This window comes from Ascidiella aspersa, chromosome 9 (genome assembly GCF_963924565.1).
Source record: "Ascidiella aspersa chromosome 9, kaAscAspe10.2, whole genome shotgun sequence".
Taxonomy (NCBI): domain Eukaryota; kingdom Metazoa; phylum Chordata; class Ascidiacea; order Phlebobranchia; family Ascidiidae; genus Ascidiella; species Ascidiella aspersa.
In genome coordinates this window covers 7880932-7897242 of record NC_139455.1, presented here as the reverse complement: position 1 = coordinate 7897242, position 16311 = coordinate 7880932, and the positions used below count along the sequence as shown (strand labels likewise).

General features: G+C 37.7%; 2 protein-coding genes across 2 annotated transcripts in view; both read left to right on the top strand.

The window, feature by feature from the left end:
* Window positions 1–3891, top strand: part of LOC146132246 (myosin light chain kinase, smooth muscle-like) — a 101718-nt gene extending 97827 nt beyond the window's left edge. Inside the window, exons 48-49 of the mRNA XM_083397396.1 lie at window positions 308–468; window positions 1204–3891. Of these exons, the coding sequence (XP_083253522.1) occupies window positions 308–468; window positions 1204–1351 (309 nt within the window). The 3' untranslated portion in view covers window positions 1352–3891. The remainder of the gene's footprint in view (window positions 1–307; window positions 469–1203) is intronic.
* A 25-nt stretch (window positions 3892–3916) lies between these two features.
* Window positions 3917–16311, top strand: part of LOC146132166 (obscurin-like) — an 86749-nt gene continuing 74354 nt past the window's right edge. Inside the window, exons 1-16 of the mRNA XM_083397233.1 lie at window positions 3917–3956; window positions 4887–5333; window positions 6256–6433; window positions 6826–6885; window positions 7583–7781; window positions 8420–8609; window positions 9178–9371; window positions 9962–10055; window positions 10720–11014; window positions 11537–11673; window positions 12217–12397; window positions 12820–12941; window positions 13790–14010; window positions 14644–14767; window positions 15414–15559; window positions 16019–16157. Of these exons, the coding sequence (XP_083253359.1) occupies window positions 3917–3956; window positions 4887–5333; window positions 6256–6433; window positions 6826–6885; window positions 7583–7781; window positions 8420–8609; window positions 9178–9371; window positions 9962–10055; window positions 10720–11014; window positions 11537–11673; window positions 12217–12397; window positions 12820–12941; window positions 13790–14010; window positions 14644–14767; window positions 15414–15559; window positions 16019–16157 (2767 nt within the window). The remainder of the gene's footprint in view (window positions 3957–4886; window positions 5334–6255; window positions 6434–6825; window positions 6886–7582; window positions 7782–8419; window positions 8610–9177; window positions 9372–9961; window positions 10056–10719; window positions 11015–11536; window positions 11674–12216; window positions 12398–12819; window positions 12942–13789; window positions 14011–14643; window positions 14768–15413; window positions 15560–16018; window positions 16158–16311) is intronic.

Below are 16311 nucleotides of genomic sequence, written 5' to 3'. Positions count from 1 at the left end.
GGAATATATTGGGATCGTTGGTCAGTAATCCTCCAGCAGCCACTAAAAATGTCGCTAAAAGAGAAATATTGTTACAGATCCTTTATCAGCATTGCTCAACCTTTTTACCCAATAACGTAGTGGTATGAAAATCTACAGAACGGGGTGGGCCACAATTTTGACTGGCCTTAAGGCTATGCATGCGTTAACAGGCCTTTGGGCTTTGCAAATAAGTTAATTAAGTTGAAATCAAACTTCACAAGCTGTATAAATAGAATTTACAAACTATTATTTTAATGTGATAAAAGTTACATCTTCTACCGCAAAGGTGCCAGAGAAGCGCAAGCCAGAGTTCGTTCAGCCGTTCGACGACGTTGAGGTGGTGGTTGGTTCCGCGACCAAGTTTCAGTGCACCGTGACCGGGGTACCAGACCCCGAGATCATTTGGTACAAGGACGGAAAACCAATTAAAGAATCGCGGCATTTTAGGTGAGTGTGAGATTTGCAGAATCGTTGTTTGTAGCGCTGATGTTGTTGTGTACGTTCATCTAGCTCTTATTTGACGTCGACTAAGATTAACTCAAACGGAATTTATTTACTTGTTGTTTAATGACGTTTTAATTTTATTTAACTGTTCCGCCGCTGACACCGGTTTGCTGCTTCTGCCTACTTAAATAGTCCCCTATTTTTTTATTAAATGGCTTTAGGGTCGCACTTTTTAACCACATCCTGAGTGCCGACTGAAAGTTTCTGGTAGAAAGTTGTGGAATACTTTAAACACGTAATACTATCCAAGGTTAACACCAAAGTTATAAAATTACCTTCCACCATTATTATAAATAGCATATTATTTAATTCAAGTATAGGCACGGTTTGGGTGACCGCTAAGTATTTTTAAGAGACCGCAAGTGTTTTATTTAAATACCAAAAAGTTGCAAGTCCAAAATTTGAGAAACCACTGGAGAAATTTGGGGGACCGAAACCGTCCACCTTAAAACACCTTAAAAAAACACTGAGTATAGGTATAGGGGTACCTGTTCGAGACACACGTTTTTGTTGCATACAAACATGTCAAAGCACTGGTTTGCAGCGAAAAATAAACTCTGTTTCAGTTTACCAAAACATTAGCAACACCCTTAAACCTTAATAGCCATGATGATGCACTTTTTATCAACTATATACAAACGTAAATTTAAAACACAAAGTTTCTGTTCTTGTCCATAGAATTTCCTACAACGAGGACGACATATGCACGTTGCTCATCTCCGATGCGTCACCTAGTGACGACGCCGAGTACACCTGCAAAGCTATGAACACCGAGGGCGCCGCCGAACACAGCGCCGAACTGATCGTCATTTCGCCAGGTGTATGACGTGACAACAACAGTGTCTGACGTCACACGTTTGCACGAACCACCGCACATACACTTGCACCCGTTTTTGATGATGACTGCGTTTGCCGTTTGCTGTTTCCTGTTTGTTTGTTCTTCACTAAGCTTCATCCGTAAAACCACGTTTTCTCAAAACAAAAGCAGTTTTAAAGACTATTTCCTTTACTTAAGGCCTTTATATAACCGATGGCGTTGTATGTCAGTATAAAGCGCCATATTAAGAATGGTATTAGTTATTCGACGTTACATTTACCTCACTGATCATCATTCAAACCTCGGCCACGAAAACCGTAGGTTTTATTAAGCGCACGTTGCCACATTATTTCTAATATAAACCCCATAAGGGAAATTCCATTTTGTTTTTTTGTTATTACCAATTAGCTGCATGGGTTACGGAAATTTACAATGTCGTCACTTCAAATGAAGTATGACCAAAATCTGGAGTGTTAAGCCATTACATATCTCTTAGGCTCACAGTTCGATGAATTTTTAGTTTAGGAACAATTCAATTTATACAGTTGATTTCGATAAACCTTTCTAACTTTACCGTTCTGTGCAAATTGTTTGGCTGGCTCAAAATACGTAAAACCGAAGTTTAAACAGTCCAATAATTCTGTAAGATACTTTGATTAGCTTTTGTATCGGTGTGTGGGTTTGTTGGTGTTTCTCCTTTTACTTGCTTTCTCCCTAAATGGTTTGTTTTATCGATGATTCTGTTTTCCTATTTCCTCGTGTTTGTTCGACTTTCCCCCTTAGTCGCTATTTTGTTCTTTATTCCTCGTTGCCTTGCCAACCGCATGCCATCATCGTCGCCAGCTGGTGGTGCACGCGCGCAGCCTGACGCAGCGTAAATTTTGCTTCGTCATTCCTCCGCCATATTTCGAACCGCGCAGCATAGTAGCGGCCCTCGCGTGTATATCGTGGCAATCATTCTCACAAGACCAAAGCCGTGCTCTTATCTATATTCGAACACAAGACCGAAAAGCCACTGTCTGTCGCTTTGTATACCATCACTCCCGTGTTGCTGTTGTCCATACTTTTTGGTGCCTATGTCACTTCAAAGGTTTAAGCGCTCTGCTGGTAACTCGCTGCGGTACTCTGCCATTCCCATTTGTCCTGTGGTTTGTCCCTTGTTTTCTTCCCTTGTGTGCTTTTTCAGTTTAAAATGGCGTCGGCGGCTGTGTAAATACAAAAGATATAGATTTATTTCTGGCCAAGACTGATTTTTGGAATTCGAAATGACCGCGCTTCAGCTAAGTGGGGCTCTGTTGCTGAAACCCACCGAAACGGCGTTCCCATGCCATAATACCCTTTTCTACCTTTAGTTTTCTGACGCTATTCATTCAGGCAATTGCTTCCAAGCTTAAACCAAATATTTTTTAAACCAAATATAGGCGCCCTGTTATTCCGTGCTCCTTGAATTAGTGTTGGCCGCGCAGAACAACACACGTGATTGCTTAAGTTGATTAATTTTTATTGCAGACAGACCTATTTCTCTTCTTGGCTATTTCTATTAATCGCCGCTTGCTTCGAATCTACAGATTGGTTTCTTGTTTTCTTTAGGGCCTTATACCTGGACTTGTACGTTAGGTTGCCAAAAATACGTTGATTATGACACAAGTGTTTGGCGGTTGCAAAGTGTAAGGACCGTCGATAAGCGTCCTGGCAGTTTGTATTGTATTCCATTTGCTGCTACACTCTTTTTTGTATCACGATATAACCTGTTAATGAAAACTTTAACATTCCGAGCCACACTGGTACCACAACAATAGCCTTTTATACTCTTAACCGTTATACACAACCTTCCTTCACGTTTATGTGATTTCCCTGATTTTTGTTTATATTATTTGACCGTTATGTGCTTTCATTCAATTCATACCTATATGGGTTTGTAGGAAAGTAGAGCACGACCACACAACAAAATGTATTGGTGTTACGAAATCGCACACAAAAGTTAAATGGTCAATGATATTCCCCTGAAGTAAAAAAAACCCAATATGTAATAAAACTTAATATGTTAATTTGACCCTACACGCTATGTGACTTCCTATGTGTTGCTTTCTTGTTCTAGCCTCCGTCTAAAATCGTGACTATAAATAAGAGCGTTGATTTATGACTAGCTTTATGCAGTCGCTGCCAGATTTCACGCCATTGTTGACGTTTTTTCATAAAAAACTTCGTAGCTTGCGCACTTGGCGTACAAAAAGTCTTGATTTTTTTCTTCCGTACGTCCAACCAATCAACAGCTGCCCTAAAGTCGACGATTTTTTAAAACACAGCATATGATTATACCATTGTACACAAGATAGATCCAGTACATGTGGAAGTGCTATTGGTACACTTAAAACTTTATAGTTTTAACGAAAAATAAAACCCTTCATGCGTTTTGTGGTATGTTATTTGACCTGACTTATTTTTGCGGTTTTTGGTGTATTTTCAAAAAGCTCTTGATTTCAGCTATATTTTCTCTATGATTTGTCTCCTGGCGCCTCTAGCGTTTAATAAAACTCCAGGTGAATCGACCGATTTTATTTATTTTAGTATAAGATGACACTTGAGTTGTTAAGCTTGACCGCCATTGCCATATGTATGATTATTATGTGGGGTCAAAACGTAGGTTTAATTGATAATAAGGTACTCTATGTCAAAAAAATTGAAAATATTTATTGATGATTAGCAACATATAATGATTATGTAATAAAAATAACGTGTCAAGCCCTCCATACTGTCAATTTTTCAGTAGTCAAAAAATTATAAAAGTTATACAGTATCACTTTTATTTTTTACTTAGCAGAATCATACTACTGACCTGACCGTTTGAGGACAACACAATTTGTTTTGTGCCGTAACAAAGCATCTAAATCCGCGAGCAGATTAAAAATTGTTTTTGTTTCAGTTAGTTTTGTCTGTCGCAATGCAACGATTGTCATATGTATTTTAGAACACTGTGGCGTACAGCCCATTATGACTACCAATAGATAATGGTTTTCATAAAAACACGCGGTTTTAACATAAGGCGTACAAACCGTACAATCATCGTTCCTAATCACAGTTTAAGTAGCACTAGACAAGTTCAGCATCATTATTTAGGTTTTTCTTAATTTTGAGATATATTATAACAAAAGGTATAGGCTACACGTTTATTAAGTACGTACCAGATAATGTTTTTTTTTTCTAATAACAGAACAGTAGACTTATTCGTATTGTTCAATTTTACATTTGAATGTTGCTCGATGCTTGTTTCAGTAATTATGCAATGTTTGCATAGTTCGGCTGGAATATGGTGTCATTTTGTCTAATTTGTTCACAATAAGTTGTGCTATTACAGTAAATCGAAATCATTCTTTTTTGCTTACCAGTTTAAAAACAGATATAAATTAACTGCCTTTGCTGTTAACTAATCACTGTGTTCCCAAATTTATTTTAAATTTATCGTTGAAATGGACTCTATCTTACCGCTATTTATTTTATTTTCTCAAACTTCTTTCTTTCTAACCTTTACTCAACAACCTTTCAGTTGAAAAGCGTCCATCGTCGCGCACAAATTCTCCTCTCTCTTCTCGCTGCTCTTTTTCCTCTTCCTCTTCTCACTCTTCTCTCACTTCGCCCGAATGCGCTGTCGTAGATTGCTTGAAGGAAGGCGAAACTGCAGTTTTCAGCTTCGCTTTGCCAAGGTTTAACTGTCCCAGTAAAACTGAGTTGCAATCTAAAGAAGCTCCGTCCGTTAGCTGGTACAAGGAAGAAGAGATAGATTGTACAGAAAATGGCGGTTACTTGTCCCCTTTATTTCCGGACGAAAGTTGTGCTATTGAAACGTTTGCAGGCGATGAAAATGATTCAGTTTCGGTATCAAGTTATTTGATTCTCAATGACGTTACTAAGAAGCATGCTGGCTCGTACATTTGTAAGGCAACTGATGGAAAAGATGAACTGCAACTTCGATACAGTCTCATTGTAGCGGATGGTGAGATGCAAAAAAGTTATATGCTGTTGATATAGTATTTTAAACTGCTATTCCTATTTACACTACCACTTATATTAAATAGGGCATTTAGTTTACAGGTTTTAAGAAATTGGCTGGTGAAGACTTCACCGTGAAGTTAAGGTTTACAAACTAAAAGATTTATATTTTATTCGCTTCATATCGCTATACATACGGACCTATTGCTTACAGCAGGGGTGTCCAACAAGCGGCACGCGTGCCAAATATGGCACGCGACCAAATAAAAAATGGCACGCAAGCCCCCCTAAAGTCTAAACTACTTAATTTGCTATTCAGCCAATTGTAAAAAATACCTAATTTTTTATACAGTAAATTGCCATTGTTTATTCACAATATAAAACAATCGCTGCAATCACGACAACTAACAATTACTTTTAACACTGACTCTAACATTACATTGTAGAGGAGGCTAGCATTCACATAACTATAAAGTTTGGTGTGAAGAAACAAAAAGCAAAAGTCAGCTCACCGACGGACATTTAGATGCAGTAATGCGCACTGCTAACTACGTGTTTTTATTATTTGTAAAAAAAACGCTTTTATTATTAGAAAGAATTATATTAATAAACTTTGGCTCGGGAAGAAGTTATAGGATAAAAATTGGCACGCCGGCATGTTTAAGTTGGACACCCCTGGCTTACAGCTTATAAGACATGTAAAAACGTATTTTTGACGCGATTTGGTACGTTTACAACGAGAATGAATGCTAGGCTTTGCGCTTTTATATCAAGTAACATGAAATTGTCATAAATAAAAAAGTTGTTTCAGCCAAATTATTATTATTATTATGAAAAGGTGTCTGTGATGTAAGAATTGAAAACTCGGGTACCAATTTATAGTGTATGTTCATCGTGCGGTGTTAAACAATAATTTTGTCTTTCAGGTGAGTTCTTCCATAGAAAAACAAAATGCGTTCCTCCGCGTTTCGTTAAAGTCTCTAGGAACCAGGTTATACCCGAAGGCAGCGACGCTATTTTGAAATGTACCGTCGTTGGCAAGCCGGCTCCGATAATACAGTGGTATATGTACGGAACTCGTCTGTACCCAGGAGAACGACACAGGTAAAATGCTACATTTTTATATGTGGTGAGTGCTGCTCAACCATTTTTTAAGCTCGGCCAACTTTAGCTAACTATTTTTATCCTAATTTTACTATCATTAGTCGTAAAAGTAGCTTATAAAAAGTACGGATACCAGCAGCCACCTCAAAGAGCCACGGCCCGCAGGTTTACAAGCTGTATTTAAACAACATTTACGGTTAAGAAGTATAACTTTACAATGGACCACATTTTAAGGTGTTTTTTAATAAATTGTAACAAACTCTCTCTTTGCGCACACGCTAGTCTGACCATAACTTAGTCTGATGTCGTTTTAGTTTTTTGACAACAGGTGTTACTTGTATCCTGTGATATATGTTGTACGACTCGTTGTAGGAATATTTTTTGTTATGCAGATTCAACCATGAGGGCTCTAATGCGTCACTTTTTGTGCTGGCAACAAGATGGTATGACAGGTGAGGAAATGAGACTAGACATACTGCTGAACTTAGCCAGTAGCTGAAAGCTGAATTGGGTGTGATAAAACGAGTATAAATTAATTTTAGCCCCTTTGAAATTTGTTACAGTTAGCGCTCGGAAAATATTTGATTGATGTTTTATTATTTTATTATAGTTTCTTTGCAAGGTCATTAACATAAGTATATTTAGAATAGTAGGTAAAATAGTATAGCTATACCTTTAATGGAACGTTTATTTTTTAATAATTTAAATAAAAGGTGTTTGGCAAGAACTTAACGATGTTCGCCAGGCTGTCAAATACAACTGGCAGTACAACAAAATTTTCCCCAAGATAATACTAAAGCCATTTCAATCAAAGACCCCATTTCAGTTAAAATCGACAAATACAAAATGTATCATTACTGCATCCAATTCATTGTAAGACAGGCGCTTAACAAGCAATTTTAGGTTTAAATACCAAACAACGCACGTCCAATATTGGACACAGTGGTCGGTAATTGGAAAGTAATGCACAACTCTAAAATTGTTAATATCCTTTAAAATACACAAGTTACACCGAAGGACCCCGCTCAAAACACGCGCGGTTGTTTAAATCACCGAATCCCTATCCACACGCACTGTAGTGTACATATCTCGCGCGAGGGATCTTTAACAAGTCGTCCTTAACTGCTGACACATTTCTTTCAATCCAAGTGCAAAGTACGAGTGTCGAGCCATCAGTCCGTTGGGCACCAACACTTGTTCCGTGGACCTTTGCGTGCAGCCAGCCGACCACCAGGAAGTCGAATTCGAAGGAGCGCCCATCTTTCTGCTCAGAACCGAGTCCGCCGCTGTCAAGGCCGGCAGCCACGTGACCTTTCGATGCACGATCGCGGGGACTCCCCATCCAAAGGTATAAATGTTGGGCAACGGTTAAACACATTAGTTCACTAAACTTATTCATACAGAACCGGATAACTGTAAAAGGGATTTACGGACCGCGAGCCGGACATACAATATTTTCTATAACTTTATTATCGTTATAAACAAAGGAAATGAAAATACCAGATGCAATTATAACTGTAATGAGCTTTAATGAATTGTCGTGCAGATTAATTTTTTTAATTTTGTTTTGAACTGCATATGACAACATTTCAACTCTACTTCATTTCCAATAAGAAAATATGCCGGGGCCGTAACATGGTCGTGGCGTAGTTTTGCACTATGTATTTTTCGTATGCCCCTGGTTTATGTAAATATTTGTTTTAATTTTTTGCGTATCTTGTACACTCACTTTTGATTACCTTTTTTGATACTGAAACAGGACCTTGTTATTTGGAACCGAGCACTACCCACACATAAAATAAGTTTGGTTTATTTAAAAGAATAATGTTGGCTAGTTATTTTGTTATGAACTTTTTTAGTTTATCGGGTTAAAAAACCTTTAGTTCATATTTCGACAGGCGCAAAAAGTAAACAAAACATGGTACTAGAATGATTTCGAACCTCATTTCTGACATGTAATGTACCAACGGCTTTGTACTCCCACAGGTTCACTGGAAGCACGGTAACCACGTGGTGTCGTCACGCGATCCTCATTACGTCACCGCCCGGAGTCAGGGCGGCGCTTATAGCCTGTCAATCAAACGAGTGTGTCTTTCGGACGCAGGAAAGTACACGTGCGTTGCAGAGAACGACAAGGGAGTAGCGCTATGTGGAGCATACCTCATGATTGGACAAGGTAAAGAAGAATCTTATAAGGACCTTAAGTGTAGCAAAAGTACAGCGAATTGGATTTTTGAGAACCTGCTCTTGTAACTTTTGCCACTGATAATGGTTCCTGTGCATTTGTTGTCCAACGACGTTTTTATATTTGTTTTTTATTCAACGAAACTTTTGAACAAAATTGTCTAACCTTTCATATTATTTTTTAAGATTGACTAAAAAGTTTACGTTTCTCTGTGATAAAGTAAGATATATTTGGCTACTTTAAACGCTTAACTATGCTATATCCACTAACCATCTAGGTGGTCTTAAATGACTAACTTGTCTAACTGCATTATGCGGTTTATAAATGCCACATTTATTTTTTTTGGTAAATAAAAGCGTTTTGTGCAAAAACACAGACTACGTTTAGCGTGTACACTCATATGAACGGAGTATCTACTCAGTTTAATTCCATTGTTGGTACTAGGTGTGTTACATAGATCACACATCATGATTTATCTTAAATACCTAAATCTGTATTACACTTATACGAAATGAAAGCAAATACACGTCTAATAATAGACTAAATTATTTGATTTCAGGTGGTGAAACGCAGGGTTTCACCCCTTTTGACGTCCTGCCCCTGGCCCCTGTGTTTGTGACGCGGCCCTACAGCGCCACCGTGCGTTGTGGCTACTCGGCAGCGTTCCAATGTACCGTTCATGGAGTTCCGCAGCCCCAACTGACTTGGCACAAGATGAACGGACGGACTCTGTCTTCAAACGGACATTACGTGGTAAATAGGCATTGTTTTAATGTAACGGCTTAGGAATTCCCTTAATTTATTAGTGGATCGGCTGCTTCCGTTTTTGCATGTAAATCAGTTTGTGTGCTATAGGTGTTGACTTTTATTGTTTGCTAATCAAAACATTTAAAAAAATAATTGATCGACACATTTGGTGAGTCTGCGATAGCTTTCGGTTTAGCCTATTAATGATACGTAAGCCGTAATAATTGGTCAAATGGCAGCTTTAGAACGGCTAGATTACAGTTGTTGAACACATATGTGTATCTTTCATTGTTTGAGAACTGAGGAGTTTAAAGAGTTTATTAGTTTAACATTTAACTTTTCTGTCAATTATTTGAATTGGACCTAACTAGCAATAGCCTTCACTTGGACTGCAATTTGGCTGAATTAGTTTGAAAAGGATCGACTTTAACTTTTTGCTAACACTGACTTTCACGATAGCAGTGAAATTGTCGCTAAAGTTTTGGTCAGCTGTTGACTTCGCAAAACTGCCTAACACGGACTAACTTAACCGAAAAAGTTTCTCAGAGAACTTTTCTGTGAAACGTGCCACGTTTGACGCTATATCGGTTGTTTAGGTTGAAGATGTGAAGTCCCATCATACATTGAGAATTCCGAAGACAGATCAAAATGACCATGGATTCTATTTCTGCACTGCGTCCAACAGCGCTGGTAAAACATGTTTGTTCGTGCTTTCTTAAAAAGTATATTACACAATTTTTAACAAACAATAAGTTATGCTGCAAGTTTGTATCATAACAGTAAAGCGTTTAATCAGGGTTTTGCAATTATTTTAACGGTCAATTCTGCACCTTAACGAAGATATCTTGTGATTTGAAAACTATCCACTTTCGTCCTTTAAAAAAGTGTCCTTACTTGCATTGCTTGGAGATTTGCTGTTTTGTGACAATAATCAAAATAGATGCTACATATCTCAATGTGCTTAATGTAAAAAAATCCAAGAATCCAGAATATTTTGGTTGGAAATCACATCCTATATATTTTCTTTTCTGCCCGTACAGAAGAATATTATTTTTAACGTTTCAAATAATGTTGAAAATGAATAAAGAGTTATTCAAAACGTCCAAAATGATACCTACTTCTGTATGAACTTTGATATTCTCATTATGTCTTACTGCGAACTCTAACTAATATCCGAAAAAAATACAACATGTTTTGTCTTAAAATATTCAAAAAAACGTCAAAATCTACGCCTGCTTTCAAACGTCTTGCAAATGCGCAAAATGTGTAGTGTCGGGAATTTACTAAGACGAAATTGGTAGAAAACTGTGGCAAGCACGGCAATCACCGGCCTAATGCTGCGGCTTATCACTAGGCGAGGTTTCCTGCAGCGTAAAACTTGACGTCAGCGTTCGCGAGAACTCGGTGCCGCCTTCGCTAAAGTTCGGATCCGAAGCTATGCTCGCGTCGGGCGCGAACTGCGCCGAAGACGGGTCGTCGACCAATCGGCTTGCGCAGAATCGAAGCGCGCACGACAGAAAGGCTTCCACCTCGAAGGCGGTGACCTTGACCGCTGGCAAGAACGCCAAGATAAGTTTGGCGGTCAGGGGCACGCCAGAACCGGAAGTAACGTGGTACAAAGGCGGGATTGTACTGAAAACCGGAAACAGGTGGGACTGACTTTTCAAATCTCAATAGTGTAAAGTGTAGGTGTTATTGATTTGAAAAAATATACCAATTTAATGTTTGAAAGGTAAACCTGTATGATACTGTATTATTGCTGACTCGAGGGAACCTAAGTCCGGGTTTGCTGTTTATACGCCTCAGCTGCTATAATTTGTTTTGTTTACATACCTTACGTTGTTCGCATCTTTTTACTTTAACTATTTTATATCCATCTTTAAACTTGGCAAAATACACGTATAAATGAGACTACAAACAAAATACTAATCTTGTCTGCAAAACAGGAACTGTAACAAAAGTGAGCCGTTTGACCTTCGGAACGCCATTTTATCGTGTAACCAATTTAACACCTATTCTTTTATACGGGGCAAATATATTTCATTAAATTGACCATTTGTTTTATTTTACACCAAAATTATTATTATATAAACTGTTGCTTCCATTTATAGTGTCAACTCATTACAACTGTTTGGCTATTTTATAAAATAAAACTTATATTTACGTTTTAGGTTGAGTTTACACAAGAACGACGCCGTTCACCAACTACGAATCGCCCGAGTTCAGTGGGATGACCAAGGGCTCTACTCAGTCCTTGCGTGCAATGCTGGCGGTCTGTTTACAGCGCTTATACAAATCTCCGTCAAAGGTATATTCGCAGCACCTAAAATGGGGTCACGTTTTTTGATAAAAGTTAAAAAAACAACAACGTGATATCTAAAGTTGAGATTAGTTACTTACTTTGACTTATTTCAGAAAGCACGCAGGAATCGTAATTCCGAAAGAAAATATATGAATAAAAAAATTTAAAAACAAAACATTAGCTAAAAAAAAACAATATGAAAACACCTATTTGAAAATAATCTTAGTAGTCTTTCGTAAATGCTTTACGCTCTTCTAAACTATAGTTCGTGTCATTGCAGATTGTAAAGTTAAATTTATATGTACTATAAGTCTTAGTTTGATTTTGCTTCGATGTTTGTGTGCTCTATTTTTTAACATTGTACGACACGTGTACGTCCCGATAGTTTTATTTATTCTATATATACTTCATTTAATGTTCTTACGACATAGCGAAATTTGTATCTTCTTCTATTCCATTTTTTCCAGTACCCTAGCCAAAACGTCTAGTCACCGATTAATTATTTTGTCGGTTGATTCGGCAAGTGCATTTGAGCTTTGTTTTGAACAGACCGACTGCTTCCCTCGATATTTGCGCGTCCCCCAAACGCCCGCATCGCGGCGCACGAGGGCGCGGACGCAGTGATACAATGTCAACTCAAGGTCAGCAAGAAGAACGAACCTGCCACGTGGTGGAAGGAGGATCAGATGCTCGACCAAAAGACTGACAAATACGAAATGAAGGCGGAAGGGTAAGCGTTTAATGACGACACAGATTGTGTCAAAGTAAAAGTCACGTATAATGTTTTACCCTTTACTTTTGTGTTAAATAAACGCTGTTCTTGAAATGATAATTGCCAAAAGAAATTTGGAGTTTAGCGATGTTGTGGAAGGCATTGGCTCCTTTAAAATTAGGAATATTTGACACACTTGTAAAAAACACCCTAAATCTAACAATATAATTATGTGGCAGTTCAACTAAAGGGCAATTTTTTGCCACTAAATATGTGCGCGTAAGTAAGGTAACAGCTCGTAGGTTTCAGCATAGAAATCAAAAGCACATCTTTATGATTATATGAGTAGTCATCTATGAAAAAAGTATTATAAATATACAAAGAAAGAATAATAAAAACATAAATAATGCGTTTTATTTCTATCCTATTTTAAACCACAGCACCCTCCGCCAACTGACGGTAAAGTCGGCGGCCAAGAATGACAGCGGCGAGTACAAGTGTCAAGTTGGAAACCAATTCGCTTCTGGAAGGCTTCTGGTGCATTCGAACCGCAGCGACGAAGGTATTTGACTCGCACGTTGTGTAGAGTAGATCGCGAGTTTGCGCTGTTGTTGTACTATGGTAGATGTAATTTACATTGGTAATGTATAAATATATGTTTCTGTGGTAGTTAGATTTTATTACTTGATTACTCGACAAGGCGCACTACTTTCAATATTAACATAATGTGGTAACACTATATGGTACCAAATTGAAAAATATTAAATCCAGCGTGAGAAAAATCTCGATTTTGTAAACAAAAATGAATTTAAAATCAAGTATGAAATGTTCAATTTCCTTTTTTAGGTTTCAAAAAAAATATTTTGACAGATTCGTGGAGTCCCAAACGTAACGAAACAATACAAACTTTCGTATAATTTTTGTAAGACAGTGGTGGCCAACACGCGGCTCTTCACCCAGTTATATGCGGCTCTTACATTCATGTTGCACTTATGATTTGGTTTTGATTTCCTTTGGTTAAGTTATGAATTATTGCCAGTTTCGACTCGGACTGTTTGCCATTATATTTTTAGTAACTGTTTTGAAACATTATAAACGCAAAAAATATGCCCAAATAATATTGACAAACATTATATCGAGAAATGTGTACTTTTTCAATCAATGCGTCGCGTCTTCTTCTGAATTAAAATTTTGTCTATTTAACAAAAATAAAGACGCTTTTTTCGCGCTTTGCTCGATCGCTTTGTAGAGTTTGTAAGAAATGGAGTGATAGGCCGTTCATTTCGATCCATGTGTGTAAGGTGTGACGTGGCTCTTAGCGAGTAACCAAGTAACAAATGCGGCTCTTGGATCTGATTGGTTGGCCACCCGTGCTCTACGACCATGTTAACGGCCATATTAATAACTCAGACTTGAGAAGCTCAAAAATCCTGTCCGAGCGTCAACACAACTCCGATCCAAGTGTCGACCAAGATGCTCTCCAAGTCAGGGTCCTCAGTCTTCCCGCTCCAGCGATAATGGAGGTCCCGGAGAACGGCACTCTCATCCTCCAGCATCGGATCTCGGAAGACGTGGAGGGCTGCTCCTGGAGTTTGGCCGGAAGAGAGATGCTCGCTTCCGAGAGGTGCAAGGTATGTACGAGGAGATATTTTTTTGCAGATCCTTCACTATTAGGAAATATGCTTTTTGCAGTAAGCTGAAATTTGTTTTATATATTTCAACCGTTTATTTAAATACTTAGTTTAAAGTAGATGTATACTTGTTTATATTTTGATTGGAAGTCGTATTTTCTCTGTCCTTGCTCTAGAAACATGCTTGAACTTTATTTGCCTGATGACAATTTCCATCAACACTTATAATAATCGCTATCTATCTATAATATAGTATGGGTATTGGGTAGCCTACTTTAACAGAGGCTATTTGTAATTCTAGAGTTTTAACTTTCAATTTAAAAGGTAATCAATACCTATATTTTATTGATTTATGTTGTCAAATTTATAATGTTCCTGTAATTTCAGTATTATTTAAATTGTGCTGATCTAAAGCGGCGCAAAGCATTATTTTAATAAAAGCTAATAAAGTATAATAAATAATACATATATGTTTTATAAAAATCTGTACACATGTCGTTAAACTATATGTGGTATTCTCTTGATGATTAGAGGCACATTCTGTACACATTAGGTTTCCTGGTGCAGTTTTATAATGCACAATACAGCGCTTATGTTTGCAAAACCTTTTCTTTCATACTGTTCAATTTGAAGATATCGTCCAAGGACGGCAAACATTCCTTGATGCTGATGAACGTGAAACCAGAAGATGCCGGTGATGTTGTATTCCGTGTGCCCGGCACCAACATCTCCATCACAACATCGCTGCGTGTTCAAGGTAATTGTCGATTTTGGGGGAGTTATTTTTTAGTTGATTCGCGCAACTATGACACTGAGATTTTGCTCCCCTTACGAAACCCACCGCCCTGGTTATTGTTATTAGGTGACAATAGTTTTGTTGTTTGTTTTAGGTGGCAATTTAGAATTCGCTTAACATAAGAAACTTATTGCCCTTAACCCACCAATAAATTGTTTTTAACCCGAAAATAAGAAAAACTTTTGGACTTCACTTTGAAGTCGAGCACTGAACAAAAACTGTATGCACGAAATAAAAACGGAGTAAATAGATTCTAATCTGTGATATCGTTGATACATCGGTTCGAGTTTTTCAGAAAAAGCATTGTGGTTAACAGCTAAAATGTTAACAACATTAAAATAATGGAGTAAAAAACTAAACTTCAAAAATATTCATAAAATTGAAGAACGCTGTTCGGCCTAAAACCGAAAAAAACCGTACATCTTGAAATAATGCAATTTGATTTTTCAAGCTAGCAAGACGTAAATAATAGTACGGTGTTTGCTTATCCACGACGTGTCTTCTTGTATTAGAAAATTGTATACAGTCACAAAAGACCTATTACACGTTTTGTTTGTGAAAGAATCCGCCTGTATAAAAAGTACACTGTTTTGTTGTAACATTACAGCTCTGCCCTGTATTCCTGACGCTCCCAGGGTTAAACGTCACGACGATCGTGACGTCACAGTGACGTGGACGCCCCTGAGAGATTCTGGAAGCGATTTACAATACGTCGTCGAGATGCGCACCAATAAAACAGATCAATGGAAAGAGGTATTTTGTAACTCTTAGGCAGGGTGGCTGTCATAAAATAATTTACTTTTCAACTAAGATTTTTTCAACATTTGCAAAAAATATATTTTAGTTTTACATAAACGTAAATATTAAGTTCACCTAATATATTTTATTTTTGCATAAACGTATATATGAATATATCGTATATATCGTGGTTTAGAACGTGGCTCATTGCTGTTTTTCTTTCTTTTATTGTTTGTCTGGTATATATATGTAATGTTTTCGCCTTTAGCTGCAATTATATTGCCCTGAAGAAGATTGTCCGAATAGGCGGTCGAAACGTTGGAACTTTTATAAAATTTTGCCAAAAGAAAAACTGTACAATTGAAACAATGCCTGACAGCAACAGCATATTTATTCGTAGATATGAAGTTTACTGGAAATCACTTAACACGTATCGTTGATCTTTGTAAAGGGTTGATTTTTTTTTTCAATCAGGTGGACACAGTTAAGGCGAGCGTTGGTCAATATACCGTGACGTCATTGGAACCCGGCACAGGTTATTCGTTCCGCTTGAAGGGACACAACCAAGCCGGCTTCGGACCCTGCTGCGAAGGGTCTACCGAAATTGTGATACGTGAGTATTTGTCAGTTTAAATTGTTACCACCCCAAAATGGAAATTCCCAGCAGTTTTTAGGTTTAACAGATTACTTTGCCTCTTGAAACAAGCTTCAGGGAAGATGAAGTGACTGGTAACTCGTTTTAGGCTCCGTGGACTGATAGTTTTAGT